Genomic DNA, 18,662 nt, shown 5'->3' with positions numbered 1-18,662 from the left:
TTTTTTTTATCATATAATAAATAAAAAGAAAACCGATAGAATAGAAAAAGCAAGTTAATGTTAGAGGAGTTTTAAGGAGAAAAACGTTTTTTTTTTTGCTTTTGTTAATCAGAAGTCAGAAAGTCAGAATTATAATTGTATAATAAATAAAAAGAAAACGCATAGAATGCAGAAAGATTAGAGAAACAAGTGTTAGTTTTTTTTTTTTTTTAAGAAAACAAGCAGTTAGTAAATAAATGGTGCAAGTCTAAAATAATTTCTAGAAATTTTTTTTTTATAAAGAGTAGAATTTAGAATAGAGAGTGCTAGAGTTAGAGGGTCAATGGTGTCCCCAGAATGTGTCTGTGAAGTTTCAGCTCAAAAGACTCCACAGAGCATTTATAATATCATTTTGAAAATGCCTATTTTGAGTGGAAGCAGAAACAAGCTGTTTTTCGGGCCTGTGTCTTTAAATGCAAATGAGCTGCTGCTCCCCGCCCCCTTTTCCAGAATAGAGATGTGCCTTTACAGCTCGTATCTGCTAAAAACATCTGTTTTGGTTCTGATTATCATGTTTATCGCGCTGAAATCATGCATTTTAAACCATATGAGTTTAAACTTCAGATAAAAGGTTTTCTGAGCGCACACATCCGAAGCACATGGACAGAAAGCTGCTGTCACAGCATGTGAGTATTAATCTAAGTTCTCATTCACACACAAGTTTACTTAAAAACACGCAAGTTACAAAAACAGTCGGTTATGTCTGTGAAGGTAAACAGCTGGGAAATAAATCGCTTGTTTAATTTAGATCTGTGTGGCAGCAGCAATATACAGTAGCCTAAATAAATCAATAAATCCACTGCTCTGTTGTCTCCTCTGAGGCTGGGACTCTAAACAGTGTTCTGTGCTCGTCTGTGCAGACAAACACAGAACAGTTAGCATGTTTTGCTCAAACTTTCGCCATGACGTTAGAACTGGTAAATTGTTGTCGCTTACAAAATCAAAATGACTGCGCCGTGGTTGGAAGCTTACAGATTAATATCATTAATATTACAATGAGATCCCTTTGCCACGTCACCAAGGGAGCGAAATCAGGCGCGCTCGTATTCTCAGACGCTTGCAGAAAAAGGCTTGCCTAAACAAAGTGATTGGGTTAATCTTTTTCACGTTTCCTTGGTTGGTAGATGCACCGGGGACCTGATTATAGCACTTAAAACCTGGAAAAGTCAGATTTTCATATGTCACCTTTAATGCCTTGAATTTTATGCGAGCAGCTATTGGTAGCCAGTGCAAACTGATAAACAGAGGTGTGATGTGCATTCTTTTCGGCTCATTATTAATCAATCTTGCTGCCGCGTTCTGGATTAATTGAAAAGGTTTGATAGAACTGGCTGGAAGACCTACCAAGAGAGCATTGCAATAGTCCAGCCTGGACAGAACAAAGAGCTTGAACAAGGAGTTGTGAAGCATGTTCCGAAAGAAAGGGCCTGATCTTCTTGATGTTGAATAAAGCAAATCTTCAGGACCAGTTTTAGCAATGTGGTCTGAGAAAGTCAGCTGATCATCAATCATAACTCCAAGGTTTCTGGTAAGACTCAAACCACTGGAGTGCGGTTCCTGAGATGCCCTTTGCCAATAGGTTTGACAGGAGGATCTGGTGGTTAACCGTGTCAAATGCAGCGGACCGATCCAGCAAGATATGTATTGACGATTTGGAATCCGCTCTTGCCAGTCTTAGGGCTTCAACAACTGAGAGCAAGGCAGTCTCTGATGAATGCCCACTTCTGAAACCAGACTGGCTGCTGTCGAGTAGGTTGTTCTGTTTGAGAAAGGCAAAGACTTGGTTGAACACAGCTCGTTCAAGTGTTTTTGCAATGAAAGGAAGAAGGGAAACCGGTCTGTAGTTCTCTAAAGAAGATGGGTTAAGGGTGGGTTTCTTAAGTAATGGAGTTATACGAGCCTGTCTAAATGCTGAGGGAAAAACACCAGTGTGAAGGGATGTGTTAAGTGAGTGAGTAAGTAGTGGGGTTATACGAGCCTGTCTAAATGCTGAGGGAAAAACACCAGTGTGAAGGGATGTGTTAATGATGTGAGTGCAGGTACAACTGCAGGAGAAATGGCTTGAAGAAGATAAGATGGAATAGGATCAAGCAGACAAGTAGTAGGATGATTAGAAAGGATGAGTTTGGAGACTTCTGCCTCAGAGAGTGAAGAGAAGGGTGTGAACGAGTGTATGTTTGCTGGTAAGATGTGCTTGACAGATTGTGGTGTGGAAAATTGTGCACTGATGGTTTTAATTTTGTTAATGAAGAACGTGACAAAGTCGTCAGCTGTTAGAGATTGATGAAGGAGGGGGAGGAGGAGGACAAAGGAGGGAGGACAATGTTTTAAAGAGCATGCGAGAGTTAGACGAATTGTTAATTTTGTTATGATAGTATGTCGAATATATGTTGAAGTAGTTTCGTCTCTCGTTGTCTCAGAGAATATGCGCCGTTAATGCAGCGTTTGTAGACAGAGAAGAGAAGTGGTCCAAGAACTGAGCCCTGAGGCACCCCAGTAGTTAGATGTTGTGACTTGGACACCTCACCTCTCCAAGATATCTTGAAGGACCTATCTGAGAGATAAGACTCAAACCACTGGAGTGTGGTTCCTGAGATGCCTTTTGCCAATAGGTTTGACAGGAGGATCTGGTGGTTAACCGTGTCAAATGCAGCGGACCGATCCAGCAAGATATGTATTGATTGTTAATGAAGAACGTGACAAAGTCGTCAGCTGTTAGAGATTGATGAAGGAGGGGGAGGAGGAGGACAAAGGAGGGAGGACAATGTTTTAAAGAGCATGCGAGAGTTAGACGAATTGTTAATTTTGTTATGATAGTATGTCGAATATATGTTGAAGTAGTTTCGTCTCTCGTTGTCTCAGAGAATATGCGCCGTTAATGCAGCGTTAGAAAGCTCCGTCATTTTTTTTACTTCACATTCTCTATAGTGAGTTTACTGACGTTCACTGGCATAACTCTTGCGCACAGTTTGCGCGTAGCTTGCTTGTGTTGCTTGACCCCTCCCCCATAATATCAATCGTTTATAGGCCACATATTAGGCATTTTTTTTAATGTTTATTTTTTTAATGTTAATGAAAGTGACACCAAAAATAAGGAAAAAACCCGAACCTCATTAGGAAATCCTTGGGGGGGGGGCTGTGCCGGGGCTAAGCAAGTTTCTTATGGGGCTATAGCCTCGTCAAGCGCCGCCACTGAAGAAGCTTATTCTGTACCCTGTCTCAACTTCAGCTGCATTTGAACCTATTCCTGACTGTGGAAGCACTGTTAAGTGGGAAATGTGTTTCTAGGTTGAGGGTCTCCAGCAGTGTTTGGTGGATGCAGGCAGCATCGCCACCCAATGGCTGAGACAGAGCTGCACACGTCTGTATGAGAGCAGCAGGCCTGCAGCTGTGGCTCTGTATCCAAGTCATGGAGCTCTGGCTATGCTCAGCTGGAGAGGAAGAACTCTCGGTCCACAGGCTGAGAAACTGCTGCTGCTCATACCTGAAGTGCTCCTGTCTCTAGATACAAGGTACTGAATACCAAACGCATTCACACAAAGAACATGCAAAACTTGAACAAGAAACATTTTCTATTCAATTTTTTATATACTATCTTTTAAAAGTTCGGAATCTGTAAGATTAAAAAAAGTTTCTGAAAGAGGTCTCTTATGCTCACCAAGGTTGCATTTATTTGATCAAAAATACAGAAAAAAACAGTAATATTGTGAAATTTTATTACAATTTAAAATAGCTGTTTTCTATTTTAATTAATTTTAAAATGTGTGATGCAAAACTGAATTTTCAGCATCATTACTCCAGTCTTCAGTGTCACATGATCCTTCATAAATCATTATAATATGCTGGAAAAAAATTCTATTATACATTTTCTTATCAGTTATCATCAACTGCTGGAAAGAGTTGTGCTGCTTGATATTTATTGTGTAAACTGTTTTTTTTTTAAAGAATATTCTTTGATGTATAATATTCTAGTTCAAAGAACAGCATTTTTAACTTTTGTAATATTATAAATATCTTCACTGTCACTTTTGATCAATTTAAATCATCCTTGCTGACAGTTGAAAGTATTAAAAGAATTTAGAAAAATACTGAGAAACGGTAGTGTATATTTGTCATTCTTTTGTGCAGAGTCTTTCACAATAAAAAATTCTGAAGCTGCATTACAGTAAATATTGCAAATATTTACAGAGCAAGATAAAAAGTGACAGGAAATAAGAAACTCCCTAGAAAGACGCAATATAAACCATGTTAAACTTTTTTTTATTTTTTTTTATTTACCAACCATTTTTATTTTACAAGGTAAAAAGGTCTCATTTCAAAGTAGTATTTTCTCTTCACATGTAATATAGGTAAAAATGACTGTCATTGGGAAAAAATATCCATGATTTCTCATAATATCAGTTGTGAGAAAGCAAAATGAAAGAGTAATTAAATAATGCATTTTTTTCACATTTTGTTTTACACTCAAATAAGTTGTATCTCTAAATTCATCCCCTAATTCACATTGTACTGCTGTTTTTAGTTCATTTTGAAGTTGATCAACTTGGATTTCCATTTGAACTACTCTCTGACATGAATCTCTCTCTCAGAGTGAAGGAGTCCAGTACGGTGATGGTAGTGGCTCGAGTTTTGACACTTTGGAGTGGAGCTGCGGTTGACTGCGTCCAGGTGGACACGTGTCCCCCTCTTCTTCGCTTGTCTCTGGTTGGAGGCTCTCCTCTAATCGCACGCCTTCACCACCACATTTATGCCCACTGGGAGCACCCGCTGGATGGAGTTCGCCACCAGACGCGCTCCATGTTCCAGAACCTCCTCACGCTCCACCAACACTGCAGCGACCACAAGTCCGATCCCACCAGCGACCCTTACATCACCCAGCTCTCCCGGGACCTTCTAGCACTGGAGTGGCATATGAAAGGGAAGTACGGCACACTGGCCTGCATGGTGGAGCACTTAGGAGCAGAGTATCTACTCAAGCTTGATGGTGGACTGCCATCCAGACTGCTGGGTCTGATGGGGGATCAGACGATGGCACCATACGCCAGCGACCTTCTGGAGAAGCTGTTTGTCAGCCATAAGGCCCAGTTGTGTGCCCGGTTTAGGGATGGGGATGTCTGGATAGATGTGTGGCATGAAGTTTGGGTGAGGCCTCTGCTGCAGGTACTGTGCACCGCTCGATTGGATCAAACAACTTATATACTTCGTTAAATATCGCATGCGATTTATCGTGCAGCCCTAATATATATATATATATTATGTTATATTATATTATATATATTAGTATATGAATTCACAAAAATGTTTTTGCCATTTATAATAATATCAATGTTTCTTAAGCAGCAGTAAGATTCAGTAAGATTTATTTCAAGTATTTATTCCTTTATTTTCTGTAAAGCTGCCTTGGAACCATGTTTATCACTAAATGAACTAAAAAAAAAAAGATCTTAAATAATTTTTATCTCCAAAATAGCAATGCATAATAATTTATAATTTATGTAATATTGATACTACATTTTAGTTGAAGAATGATGATGCTTAGAGATTGAAACAGACAATTTAAACTAATTTACAGAAATTGTAGTCATATATTTTTATTTAATTTTATTATTCTTTTTATTGAATTTCATTTTTTATCTAATTTAATTAACCAACATGACGACCACAAAGACCAGCAAGTCCTCAACATGTACCAGGTAGAACTGTGATACTAAGTGAGCTGTAAGAGAAACCAGAGTCCTGCATGCGAACCGTAACTGGTGCGGATCGGGGAATCAGTAGGCACGGGTGGACTGCGGGTCCAATATCCAAGACTACTTCGACTCAGTTCGGTACCTGCTGATAGGCAGTTGCTTTCAAACAGTCCTGTGCTTAGTTGTGTTCATGCTCTGCAGTCTGAAGACCGTCAAAGGTTTCTATTTACAGAGTGATTTGCAACATTGAGTATTGTAGCCATTCGCACTGCAGCTCAAATGAATGACAACTTGATTATAAAGGGAGCGCTCTTTGCTCGCTTTCTGTGTATAATCTATCCACGCATACACTGCAGAGTTTCAGGAGAGACAACGTAAAGCGAACGTAAAACGTAGGCGGGCATTAAGCAAATGTGTTAGCTGTTACGGAAGTGGGATTCGAATAACTGAGGACTCGTTTAGGCTGTTCAGAGTCTATTCTTTCTTTTGGGAGACAATAACTTTATTTATGCTCTTTCCACTTTTCAACTTTGCAGATCGTTTAAATTCACATACAGCTACATAATTCTAATTCTAAATCTAAACAAGAAGTGCTAAGAAGAGTGCTCTGATTACACAGACATTGAGTGATGTGTTAAATACAGGAGACGCACATGAAGCAATAAACAATAAGATAACAGAAGAAAAATGTGTTTTTCCCATCAGCAGGAGTTCTGTTAGTTGGGATGAATCCATTAGTAATTTTCCACTCATGATTTTTTTTTTCATGTTTTGATAACTAAATGGGACTACAGAGTTAGTTGGGGACATTAAACATCATCACGCTAAACAGGAAAACTCATTTACTCATTAGTTTACTCTTGCAAACTTTTCTAACTCAAACTTTTCAACTTGTAGTTTTTAAATAAAAACTGAAAGAGTCGGTAATTAAGTTGCAAGCTTAATGGTGGTAACGTTGAAGCCATGCGACTGTGGTGTCCTTTGTTTTGTACAGCCAAGCACCACTCACATTTTCTTCAGAAAATAAAAATCAATTTTCTCTGTTTTATCAGGAGTTTCTGCGCTGGTTCTATGAAACACTGTTCCAGGTGCTTCACCCAGGAGCCTCGTTCTCCAGGTGTCTGATGGCTCTGCACCTGCTGGGGCTGATAGCTGAGCATTTCACCTTTAACACAGGTATTAGCCAGTCTTTACTCCCAAACACTGGAAAACACTAGCCTGCTAATGAGTTTTCATATATTTTTCTTTGCACAAGGATGTCTCCCCTAGTGGTTGACTGATATATTGCTAAGACTCATTTTATCAGCTGATATTTGTCATTTTTTAAATTATTGGTAAAATAGAAATCTGTGTATTTTACAAAATTATCAAGTTCAAATTATTATTTTTTACATTATTTCTAAACATTTTACTATAAGTCATGCAAAATAAATATTATTTCACCACATAAATTAAGCTTAAGCTTGTGCTCTTTAGTATCTTTAAATTAAGCAGTTCATCTGTTCACGTCTTTTTTTTTTTCTTTTTTCAGGTTCTGGTTTTGCTCTTGGAGAGTCAGTGAGCTTTTCTCATGCTCAAGCTGTGCTGTCTTGCAAGCAACTTTCTTGAAGTCAAACAGCTCGCCTGGTACCTCTTACAAAAACTGCCACCCGCAGCAGTGCGACTCCAGGTCAGTGTGAAAATAAGAGTCTGAGTAGTCTGTCTAGTTTTGAGCAAAGTTCGAATGCATATGATCGCTTGTCCTCCTCTGTGTAGGAGCCGGAGAGGCTGCAGTCTTTGCTGCAGGTCGCTCTGAACCTCCGCACCAGCACCAAACCCTTCGACAGCGTCACTGCCGCTCATCTTCTCAAACTGCTGCTGCACCAGCCGGGTCTGCAGGATGCGTTGCTCAGCTGTATCCAGAAGCAGCACATCCCTGTCCAGCCACAAGCATTGATCCAGTCCCAGGCATCTGAGGCTTCCGGTCTGGAGCAGAACACCCTGGCAGGTACACTAGTGTTACATGACCATCACTCAAGATGGGTGAAAATGTTGGTTTATGAGCCAAGCTGCCATCTGAAAGATGGTTTAAGCAGGATGTCAATTATCAAGAATTTCAAGAATTTCTGTAATTTAATTGTGAACTTTAAAATGCACGTTCAAGACTTCAAAAACCAAATGTCCATTCTTAAAGGGATATTTCCCTTCCTGACAGATTTCTATCTCTCCATTTAAAGTCCATGAAACCAAAACTTTGATCTAAAAAGTTTATAAAGGCATTGATGAAACTGCTTGATTCATAAGGATTCGTTTTACAAAGTCTTCTGAAGAGACACGATCATTTTATATAATGAACAGATTTAATTTAGGCTTTTTTTTTTTTCCTCCATTGAAAGTCTGTGTAACCAAAAATTTGAAGTATGATTTTTATTTTTTATTTTGAATTACTGAAGTTTTGCTTACTTGGGCTTTCAGTGGAGGGACCAAAATCTCTCTGATTACAGTAAAAATATCTTAATTTGTGTTTTGATGATTAATGAAAGTGCATTTCGAAAGACATGAGGATCAGTAAATGATGACTGGTGAATTCACGCTTCAATCTGCAATTTTCAGAAATATTCTTATTGACCCATGCAATGTTTTTTGGCTATTGCTACAAATATACCCCAGTGACTTAAGACTGGTTTTGTGGTCCAGGGTCACATATGTAAATTATATAATTAAAATATTATAAATAAATTATTTAGAATGTAAATAATTTATTTAGAATTCCTAAAAATTCAGTTATAGACGACTACTACTACTACTACTACTCATTTTTAATATGCAGTTAATTTCTTTTGATTAATAATGTTTTGTTGAAAACAAAGATTCAAACAAAATATACATTACCAATATACATTGTGTTCTTCATGAGTGGAAATGACAAGTGAGACTTCTGCGGTTGTTTTAACTCTATACGTCAATCTAAATTAGATCAATGTATACAGTATATGTATGTATCTAAATAATGTATGTATCTAAATTAGAGAGTGTGCTTGTGATGTTTCAGTGGTGCAGTGGCTGATGGTGTGTCTGATGGAAGAGGTTTTAAAGGCCGAGTCGTCTCTTCTGCAAGCCACTTCCTCCTGTCCTTTGTATGGCAGAGCTCACTGCATCACTGCAGTCCTGCAGCAGCTCAACACTGGGTACATCCACACACACAACCTTTTATTGTCTATTACAGAGGTCTTGGCATTCATTTTGTGTGGTTGATATATTTCTGTGTGTTCAGGTCACTTGTACTGCTGTCCGAGTGGAGGGCTGTTGTGTCAGAGCTCATAGGCCTGTGCTACAGGATGTCTGATGTCGTGTCACCTGTGGTTCAGAGCTCTTCCCCTGAGGGCCTCATTCGCATGGATACTGAGTCTGGTAAATGCATCTAACACTGTCTTAACCAGTCGCTAGCATGTCCAGCAATGCACTAGTAGACTTTTTGTTGGCCCCTTGATTTACACAAGGTAACCTCTCATCTCCCGGGGTATGGATGGTATGTAATGTGTGATGGTAGAAGTGCGTCAACCAATTCCTATGCTGTTTTTTTTTTTTTTATTGTATAGATTGTGATTATGTACACATGAGAGGGATGTGTTAAAAAGCATGTAGTAATACTGAAAATATAGATCAGGATGTGTCCCAAACAAGTTAAGGCGAGGAAGATCATCTTAGTTGGCGTTGTTGACCAAAATGCCAAGTTTTATGTTCAGTTGTCCAGCAATATCACAACTTGCCATATTAATATAGAATTCAGATGATGTTCAAGTCACAGGAGTATTTTACAACAACTTCAAAGATGGATCATTCAATCAGAATTTAGAGGCAGAACTGTCCATTTTATAATGTTAGTCTTTTTTGGTTATGTTGGTTTATGCCTATCAATTTCTAAGTAAAAAGAGAAAATAATCAAATTAGACGAGAATTAGATTTTATTATTATTCAAATCTAAAATTTTATTATTTTTGTTTCTTTATACAGTATGTAAAATGTTTACTGAAAGTACCTCTCTGAGATTTTAAGTTAATATTTCAGTAATTTAACCACACATTCATAATTAATATTATTAACAAAACACCTTATAATAATAATAATACTAATAATAACTAATTATAATAACTAATTATAAAAATTAAGACTAAAATATTGTATTTTAAATATATAGTTGTAGTGCCAAATATTGAATACGTAAGGGATGATCAATTGGCTTGCCGTGTATTAAAGGATTTTAAATGCACGACGTGGAGGCAAAGAACCACCCGACGCGCAATATAAAAATATTGCAGCGCAATATTTGACTGAATGGGTAAAAATGACAGTCAGTTACGGCTCGTTAGCTCTAACATTCTGCCTGCTCCAAATCAGACACAGAGATGAAATTGTGCAGTTAGATCACATTTATTTGAATGAATGATTATAACATTTATTTAAATTAATTATCGATCGTTTGTTCGAGTGAGAGAGAGAAAGATGACAGTTGTGTGTGTCTCTATACAAACAATTAAGTTGTAAGTTTAGTGACTTAAACAGTACCCAGTGTTTTTACCTCGTTGCTGAGGAATATAATGCAGTGATCCAGTATCTACGCCATTTTATTAATAAAAGGCGTGGGGCAGCGTTGACAACAAGTTTATGTTGGCCTACTCCTGAACGTTTCTGTTTGCGCAGCGGGATCTCCGATCTCTCTTTCTCTCTCTTTCTCTCTGCGAGTGATGTGTGTGTGTGTGTGTCAATTAAAGCAGTGCATTAATATAGAACGTTGACTTGGAACTACCTGTGCATAAAACGGTTTTAATGCATACCTGCCAGCAAATCAGAATCAAGAATTCCAACAGACCATGGAATAATCATTTTTATTTTACAGTGCAAGTTACAATACTAATGTTGTGTCTTAAATTTTTCACTTTCAAACATTTAAAGCTACAAGATTTTAATGTTTGCAATCCTCAAGCTTTTATTTTGGAGCAATATTGGTGAAATGCTGTAATCTTCGTGTCCACAATTTTTACGAATGTGAAAATAAAGTGCATCCCACATGCACGTTAATTAAACTAATTATACAAATTGTAATCAATACACCAAAAAAAACATTGTTACTTCACTTTTACTACAATAAAACCATGGTTAATCACACTAACACACCATATAGTTCTTTATTTCATTCATACCCTTTAAACTGATAATCACACTGAGCTAAATTGCGATTTTAGCTTTATTTTGATTCATTGTGCTGACATTTTTTCATCAGCTCATGGGTCTTGTTTTGTTTGGGACTTTACAGTATATATTGTTTACTTTTTGTTTTATGAAGGTCACTTTAAATGGAATGCTAGCTATGAAATTATCCTTATTGACAAATCAGCCTTCGTCAGTCATTTCCAACCTAGAATGCTATTAAATGCAATACATAATTAAAATTGAGTCACAACTGTCCATAGTTTCTAGCTGTATTACATTTCAGTGCCACATCATGCCTGGTTAGGAGTTAGGACAGTATGTTGTCCCGCTTTACATTTGTCAGTTGCATGCTTGTAATTACAATACATATTTTTCTTCTCTTCACAGAGACCTCTGCTGGCCTCCAGAAAATCCTGCAGGAGATTCAACCTGGTGACACAAATGACTTTTTCACTAGTGCCAGAGAGCTGGACCCCAGTGAGAGCGGCCGTGACAGCGAGCAGAAAGAGTCAGAGAACACAGTTCATAAACCACAATCCTGTAACAGTGGTACAAACACAATTATCCATCACTAGATACAGTTCCACCCCATTGCCCTTTACCATAGTATCTGTCTCAAAAAAACTCATTTTGGACTCCGATTTCACACATTCAGGCACATCATAAATCCTTTAGTATGATGTTTTTAGAAACTGCGCTCATGTTCTAAACATTATAGTTTTAGTGGACCCAGAATTGATTTCAAACGAGGGCTGGTGTTGCTGTAATACATGTTCTGTCCATGAGAGGCCGACATTTGATCAGTTTTTTCCGAGTAATTATTTGGGAGTGTGTGTTTGTTGTCTAGGTGGTGGTGATGGAGAGGCCTATCGAGTCACCGCTCAGATGGTACTGGTGTGTTGCTGGAGGACCATGAAAGAGGTGTCCATGTTGCTGGTTCATCTGTGTCAGAGCATGCCACTGCGCTGTCCTCTCACACACCCTGACGGCAGAGGAGACGTCACAGAGGACCAGGTCAGACACAGACACGCACTCCACAGGTGTCACCTGAGCTGGCATTCATTGTCTTGATGCGCATACACGCAGTCATCTCAAAGAGACCCTTATGATGGAAGCCACCGAGCCTCCCTGAAGCCAAGATCTCAGTTACATAAGCGAGTGAGATATAATGGAGAACTGTACCTCATAAGGTTGAGTGGAGACTTTTTCCAGTAAGCTGATCTTTTTGAGCTCAGGGCCGAGAGATGAGACATCATGGTAATTGCTAATACAGACTCAAATATGGTCTAGAGAACAGCCCCTGAAGAGGCGTCAGGAAATGTGATCATCACAGTGAATACAACTTCATTTGCCATAAAACTGAGCCTGGCGTCCATTAAACCGAAAATGTCAGACGTATTTCCAGTACAGACACAAAGACTGTTCTAAACCCTAGGGAGTACGCTTCCTTCTAAGGTAGCACCCTATTGAAAACGTTTTTTTAAAGTAAGGAAATAATAATAATAATAATAATTTTTAAGTGATCATTCACCCAAAAATGAAAATTCTACTTGTTTCAAACCTTTAAGAGTTTCATTCTTCTGTTGAATACAAAAGGACATATTTTGAAGAATGTTGGTAAGCAAAAAGTTGACGGTAGCAGTAGGTATTTTTTCCATACTTTGGAAGTCAGTGGCTACCGTCAACTGTTTGGTTACCAACATTCTTCAAAATATGTCCTTCTGTGTTCAACAGAAGAAAGAAACGCATACAGGTTTGGAACATCGTGAGGGTGAGCAAACGATGACAGAATTTTCATTTTTGTGTGAACTATCCCTTTTTTATTTATTTATTATAAGGAATAAGAAAAAAAATATATACACACACACACACACACACACACATATATATATATATATATATATATATAAACATACACATACAGATTTATAAAAACAACAACACAAATTATATATCTATTAATATATATTTCGAAGGAAATAAGGAATATACACACACACACACACACACATATTATACTATTATACTATACTATTGACAATAATTTACTAACTCGCTAATAAGAATTTGGGGAAAATGTGCTTAATTGTCATGAAAATACTGTCAGAATATTCGTAGTTTTCATCATTTAGTGTATAGAGCTGTGTTTTATCTTAGTGTTGAGTAAAATGTGCACATGCAACATTGTCAGTCATACAGTAGACATTAGTCAGGGAAGCTCCATATTTAATTTCTGACAGGAGTGAAAGTGAGGCTGTGAGGGACAGAAGTAGATGCATTCAATTAATTGTACTGTTGATTATAAACATGCATATGAACAAACATATTGTTCAGCGGATGAAATATTTTTCCGAAAATACTTTTAGTAGGCAAAAACTCTATTAAACAGTTTTGAAAGCTGTGAATTTTGAAAATTATGTAATTTACGACCTTTGCCATTTGTGTGCGTTGTAAGGAATGTAAGTCTATCATCACAGCCTTGTTTTCATCCGCACTAAATTCATTATGCCATCTAACCTGACAATAGTTTATTATATAATTTTTCATTTGTCGCAATGGATTCTGGGATTTACTTCTTCATGGAGGATGCATAAGATGCTGCCTTTGTATTTGGCTAAAGTGAGGTGTGTTAGAAGGAAGCATGATTTTGCTCCATATGGTTCAGGAGAGTCTTTGCATCAGAAGTGTGCCTCCAGCATGAACCGCACCAGCTGCCTGCGCTTAGCAGGGCAGTTATTTTCCGTCGGCAGTAGTTTAAACCAAGTGAACGTATATGTAGTCTCCTGCTGTGCCCGTCTTCAATTAGCATGTGCCCTCTTAGCATAGCGCTTTCATTTCAGACCGGCCTGCTGTTTAACGGTCCGACTACCTTTCCTATCCTGCATTCTTTTCAAATGGCTTCCTTTTTCCCTGAAGAGCTGAACCACTTCACACAGAACTCATTCACCAGCTTTTTATACCTGAGACTCTGGCAGCGGTTGTTCTGGCAGCATCTCGGTCCTGTGTGCCATTTCCATACATAAACATGAACGTTTCCTACGTCCTGGTATATGTTCAAAACCTCTTGGGTGACTTTAAAGCCACAAGCACTTAGAGTACAATGTGCGCATGTGTTTGTAACAGTATCGGTGTACGTTCACTCTACATTGAACAAGCAAAAATTAGCTTGGGGTGTAAAGTGAAAATTCCCTCTCTCTTGTCCTGAAACCTACTGCCCATAAAGGAATAAGTCACCCAAAAATCATAATTTATTCAAACTTGAGTTGTTACTTCCACAGTCTGAAGCCAAAATGTAAGCCATTATTTGTGTGTAAAATCATAAGATCTTCTAACTGATGAAGTGAAAATGCAAAAGTACAAATAAGATTTGAGAGGTACAGCAGAGGCTGAGATTTTTAGTGAATAGCAGGTTAAATTTCAATCGGTTTCTCACTCAAAACTAATGTATGACTTGAGAAGAATATATTGCACACATTGTATGGACTGCTTAATTTTACGGCATCTGACCCAATATGATTTCAGAGTTTCTTTTGTAGCACATCCTGTGCAGAGCAGATTTTACATAGCAGTATAAGGGGCAGAAGGTTTAAAACTCTTAAATTAGTTTTTGATGTCTTAAGCTAAGAGCATAACTTCGCCAAAACCAGACAGCTTGATCAAATGTTCCCACTTTGTTTTCCGTGATAGATCGCTGTAGTTTCCAAATCCAGAAATTAGCGAGGGAGTGAGCAGACCTTGCAACATCTTTTGCATGTACAGAAAAATGAAGTAATAAATCATTAGAACTGTTACTTGATATCTGTGCGAAGGTTTCCAAATTTGAATTGGAGTTGGTCAGCCAGCGGCCTCAGCGAACACATTTATGTGTCAGTGCAATTGTTATTTTCACTCCTCTGTCCTGCGGAATGACCTCAGCGCTTTAACAGATGGAGTGCAGTTATTCAGTGATGTCACTGGTGTGGTTACCATGGCATATTCGCCTGTTATATAAAGGATGATTTAATGATGCTGCCGGGGTCCACATGGCTTGTGTTTGCGGTTTGTGTTTATCTTTTTCCAGACCGCATTTCTTCAGAGTGTTCGGGCCGAGCGTGTGTTTATGACAGTGATGGTTCTGTTTCCCAAACGTGTGTGTCCTGCATCCTGTTATGTCCTCCGTCGCTGTGGAAACGTGGCGCATGTTTCCGGACTGCGGAGGCGCCATGGCAACTGCAAACAGTTAGTCACATCTCGATGGTGGAGAATTCCTTGGGTTAGGAGTAAACTGCTTCTCAGTAGGGGATCCTGGGGTTTTTTGCCATCATTGTGGTACCCAGAGAAGTCATACTCTGTAAAGAGCTTTTGATATTCAAATGACCAATCAATCAAAGCTTTTATTGCGTGGGTCGCCTTTGAGAAAGAAAGAACGTTGGAGTGAAATGAAGGTCGTACTCATTTGTCTCAAGATCTTGCATGTTTGGTTTGGATAGACGGGCTAATCTGGAGCTAAGAAAGTTGGGTCTGTCTGGCTTGCCCATGGCTTTGGTTAAGCTGGGGGTCTCTCCGTCCCCTTTGGACTGAGTTGAGAGACTTGTGAGTAATTTGGATAATCCAGGGCGCTCCTAAGCTTTAAGTACTGTTGAAGCACCTCACTCTGTTTACAAGTTGGCTGCATTAACTTGAACCGTTCTGAGAGCTGATAGTGATTGTAAATGAATACTTTTACCATTGTTTTGCAAATGTTCATGGGCAAAATCCAGGGATTTCAATAGGAATCCACATGATTGGAAATGTCACATGAAAGTGACAAAGATTTCCCCCTGTTCATATTTCACAACAGGTGCACCGTGTTGACCAACAGAAAGCTGCTTGGTTTGGAACAGTGTTATCGTTTATTGAAACTTAAATTATTAAAAACTATTTAAAAATAAAATGCTAAAGTAAAATAAAAAATATTGAATGAAAAATGTACAAGTTAGTCAGTTAGTTGCCAAGGCAACATTTTCGTTTTTTTAAGGTAAACTGCTGACACTTTACAATAAAGTTCCAATGTATTAACTGACATGAACAATGAACAATACATTTATTACAGTAGTTATTAATCTTTGTTGATGAAAATATAGTTGTTCACTGTTAGTTCATGTTAATTCACAGTGCACGTTCTGAGAGCTGATAGTGATTGTAAATGAATACTTTTACCATTGTTTTGCAAATGTTCATGGGCAAAATCCAGGGATTTCGATAGGAATCCACATGATTGGAAATGTCACATGAAAGTGACAAAGATTTCCCCGTTCATATTTCACAACAGGTGCACCGTGTTGACCAACAGAAAGCTGCTTGGTTTGAAACAGTGTTATCGTTTATTTAAACTTAAATTATTAAAAACTATTTTAAAATAAAATGCTAAGTAAACTGCTGACACTTTACAATAAAGTTCCAATGTATTAACTGACATGAACAATGAACAATACATTTATTACAGTAGTTATTATTCTTTGTTAAAGTTAATGAAAATATAGTTGTTCACTGTTAGTTCATGTTAATTCACAGTGCATAATGTTAACAAGCACTTTTGATTTTAATAATGCATTAGTAAATGTTGGAATTAGCTAAGATTAATAAATGCTGTAGAAGTATTGTTCATGCTTGGTTCATGTTAACTAATGTTAACTAATGAAACTTATTGTAAAGTGTTAAGGCCCGTTCACACCAAGGACCATAACTATAAAGATAACGATAAAGATATAGTTCTAAAAATCGTTCTCAATATTAAAGAAATAGCAGAGTCCACACCACAACTATAACGATAAAGACAAAGAGAAACGATATTGTTGGAATAACTTTCAAAACGATTTTTCTCCAGCCGATAAACGATAAAAAATTGACAGCCAATCAGAATCCATCGAGCTTAAGAATTTAAAGCGGCAGACGAGCGTTCGCTTGGAATAAACAGACGATATCGCTCGCTGGTGTGGACGCTAATATCGTCATCTTTATAGTTATCTTTATAGTTATCGTTCTTGGTGTGAACGGGGCTTTACCGGTAAGCTTAACTCCTTAATTTAAAAAAATAAACGAATAAAAATGACAAAATCACATAGCTTAAATACAGAAACTAATATTCAAATGACAACTGAATATAAAAATAAAAGCTAATTCTAAATATGATTAAATATTATGTTAGTATATCAATAACACTGGTTTGAAAGTGACTTCTGTGTGAGCTCTATACATCACTACACTATTGACATTAGACAGTAGAACTTTTTGCCACCAAGCTTTTGCTAATGCACCTTTATCCTTCATATAATCTTTATGTGAATAAATTTTTTTTTAACTGCATATGTTTGTCAAGATACACTTGTCACTTGACTTGTGGTTTAGGTCCACGGTTCTCATTTGGTTTTGCTGTAGGATCCAGAGTTTATGTGAGACATGAATTGGTGACCCAACAGAGTAGCCTACCAAACTTGTACACAAACATGCTCTTAAAAAGAAGCGTTGCCATATTATAACCATGAGCTGCATATCGTCGCTGTGTTTGTCCAAACCCACTGCTTTTTTAGGAAATGAGAAAAACCCCATAGGTTTTAAATAATTAAACACTGTCATCAAAGTTGGAGTTGTGGCTTTACATATTGTTAGACACTTGCATGTGTCAATAACATTTTACCACAAGCAAGCTTAAATGGAGTTCGGAGGTTTTTGACCAGCGAATGTCGGAAATACGCGTTTTGTCCATCATTAGAATGGCTGCATCCGAGGCAACAAGTGCATCACATTGTTTTCATTAACTTACAGGTTTTGAAGTTTATTGTAGCTATGTGGGCACTCAGTTTTCCCTGGTGTTTAATACATTTGACCAAAATCTCATGTTATGAAAAACGAACTGCTGTGCAAAGGCTATTTAAAGGGATAATTCACCAAAAATTTAAATTTGCTAGATGTAGCAAAGATGTAGGTGACACTTTTTTTATTTTTCTTGAGTAGAACAGTAAAGAAGATTTTTAGCTGAAACTGTGGCTTGCATTTTATGAATCCCCAAGGTCCAATGGCTACCGGCACTTGAGAGCCAAAAAAAGCATATACAGGCAGCACAAAATTAATACCTGTGGCTCCTGAACGATCAGTCTGTGCAAGAAACTGAACATTATTTACAACAGCATTTTTGGGTGTACTATCACTTTAAGATAGTATTGTTTTTGACTAACGTTATCCAGTGAATTTTAGACTAAGATACTCTTCTCCATTCTTCAAATACATAAAACATTAGCCTCTATAGAGCGTAAACCCTGTGCTTATTCAAAAAAACAGTTCTTTATTTACCCTTGCATCGCAAACAAGCAGAGATCATCTCCAAACTTTGTGAGCGGTGCTTCGTTCAAGATCGGTGGAGTTTTTGGTGACAGTTTGAGAATCCAGTGGAGTTATGAGGTTCAGACACAAGCACTTTTTGATTATTTTTTCACTGGTGAAATATTTGTAAAACCAACAGAAAGACATAAAGAGTGACCAATAGCATTTATAATTTATGAAAAATCTAAATCAATTTTTTTTAATGCCTGGTGTGGCCAGAACATACATGTAAGTTGTGACCAACCAGAATTACTGATTTGTTTAAGTCTGAATAATTTCCAACCTGCAATTTTGTTGCACTCTGCATCCAGTCTTTCATAGCTAATAAATGGCCATCTGTGGTATTTGTTTGTATATATTTTTTCTAATTATGAATTTCCCCATTCAGTGCAAGTTTAAGCTAAT

The 18,662-nt window shown here is 37.7% G+C and overlaps 1 protein-coding gene across 1 annotated transcript in view; it reads left to right on the top strand.

Annotated features, from left to right (window-relative positions):
- Positions 1 to 18,662, top strand: part of LOC107707143 (thyroid adenoma-associated protein homolog) — a 108,704-nt gene that overhangs the window by 13,552 nt on the left and 76,490 nt on the right. The window contains exons 6-13 of the mRNA XM_016511056.1: positions 3,328 to 3,551; positions 4,629 to 5,242; positions 7,292 to 7,398; positions 7,485 to 7,716; positions 8,761 to 8,896; positions 8,983 to 9,119; positions 11,307 to 11,468; positions 11,767 to 11,933. Of these exons, the coding sequence (XP_016366542.1) occupies positions 3,328 to 3,551; positions 4,629 to 5,242; positions 7,292 to 7,398; positions 7,485 to 7,716; positions 8,761 to 8,896; positions 8,983 to 9,119; positions 11,307 to 11,468; positions 11,767 to 11,933 (1,779 nt within the window). The remainder of the gene's footprint in view (positions 1 to 3,327; positions 3,552 to 4,628; positions 5,243 to 7,291; positions 7,399 to 7,484; positions 7,717 to 8,760; positions 8,897 to 8,982; positions 9,120 to 11,306; positions 11,469 to 11,766; positions 11,934 to 18,662) is intronic.

Source organism: Sinocyclocheilus rhinocerous, unplaced genomic scaffold, assembly GCF_001515625.1.
Source record: "Sinocyclocheilus rhinocerous isolate Xijiao unplaced genomic scaffold, SAMN03320098_v1.1 scaffold715, whole genome shotgun sequence".
NCBI lineage: Eukaryota > Metazoa > Chordata > Actinopteri > Cypriniformes > Cyprinidae > Sinocyclocheilus > Sinocyclocheilus rhinocerous.
This window is presented reverse-complemented; position numbering and strand designations above follow the sequence as displayed.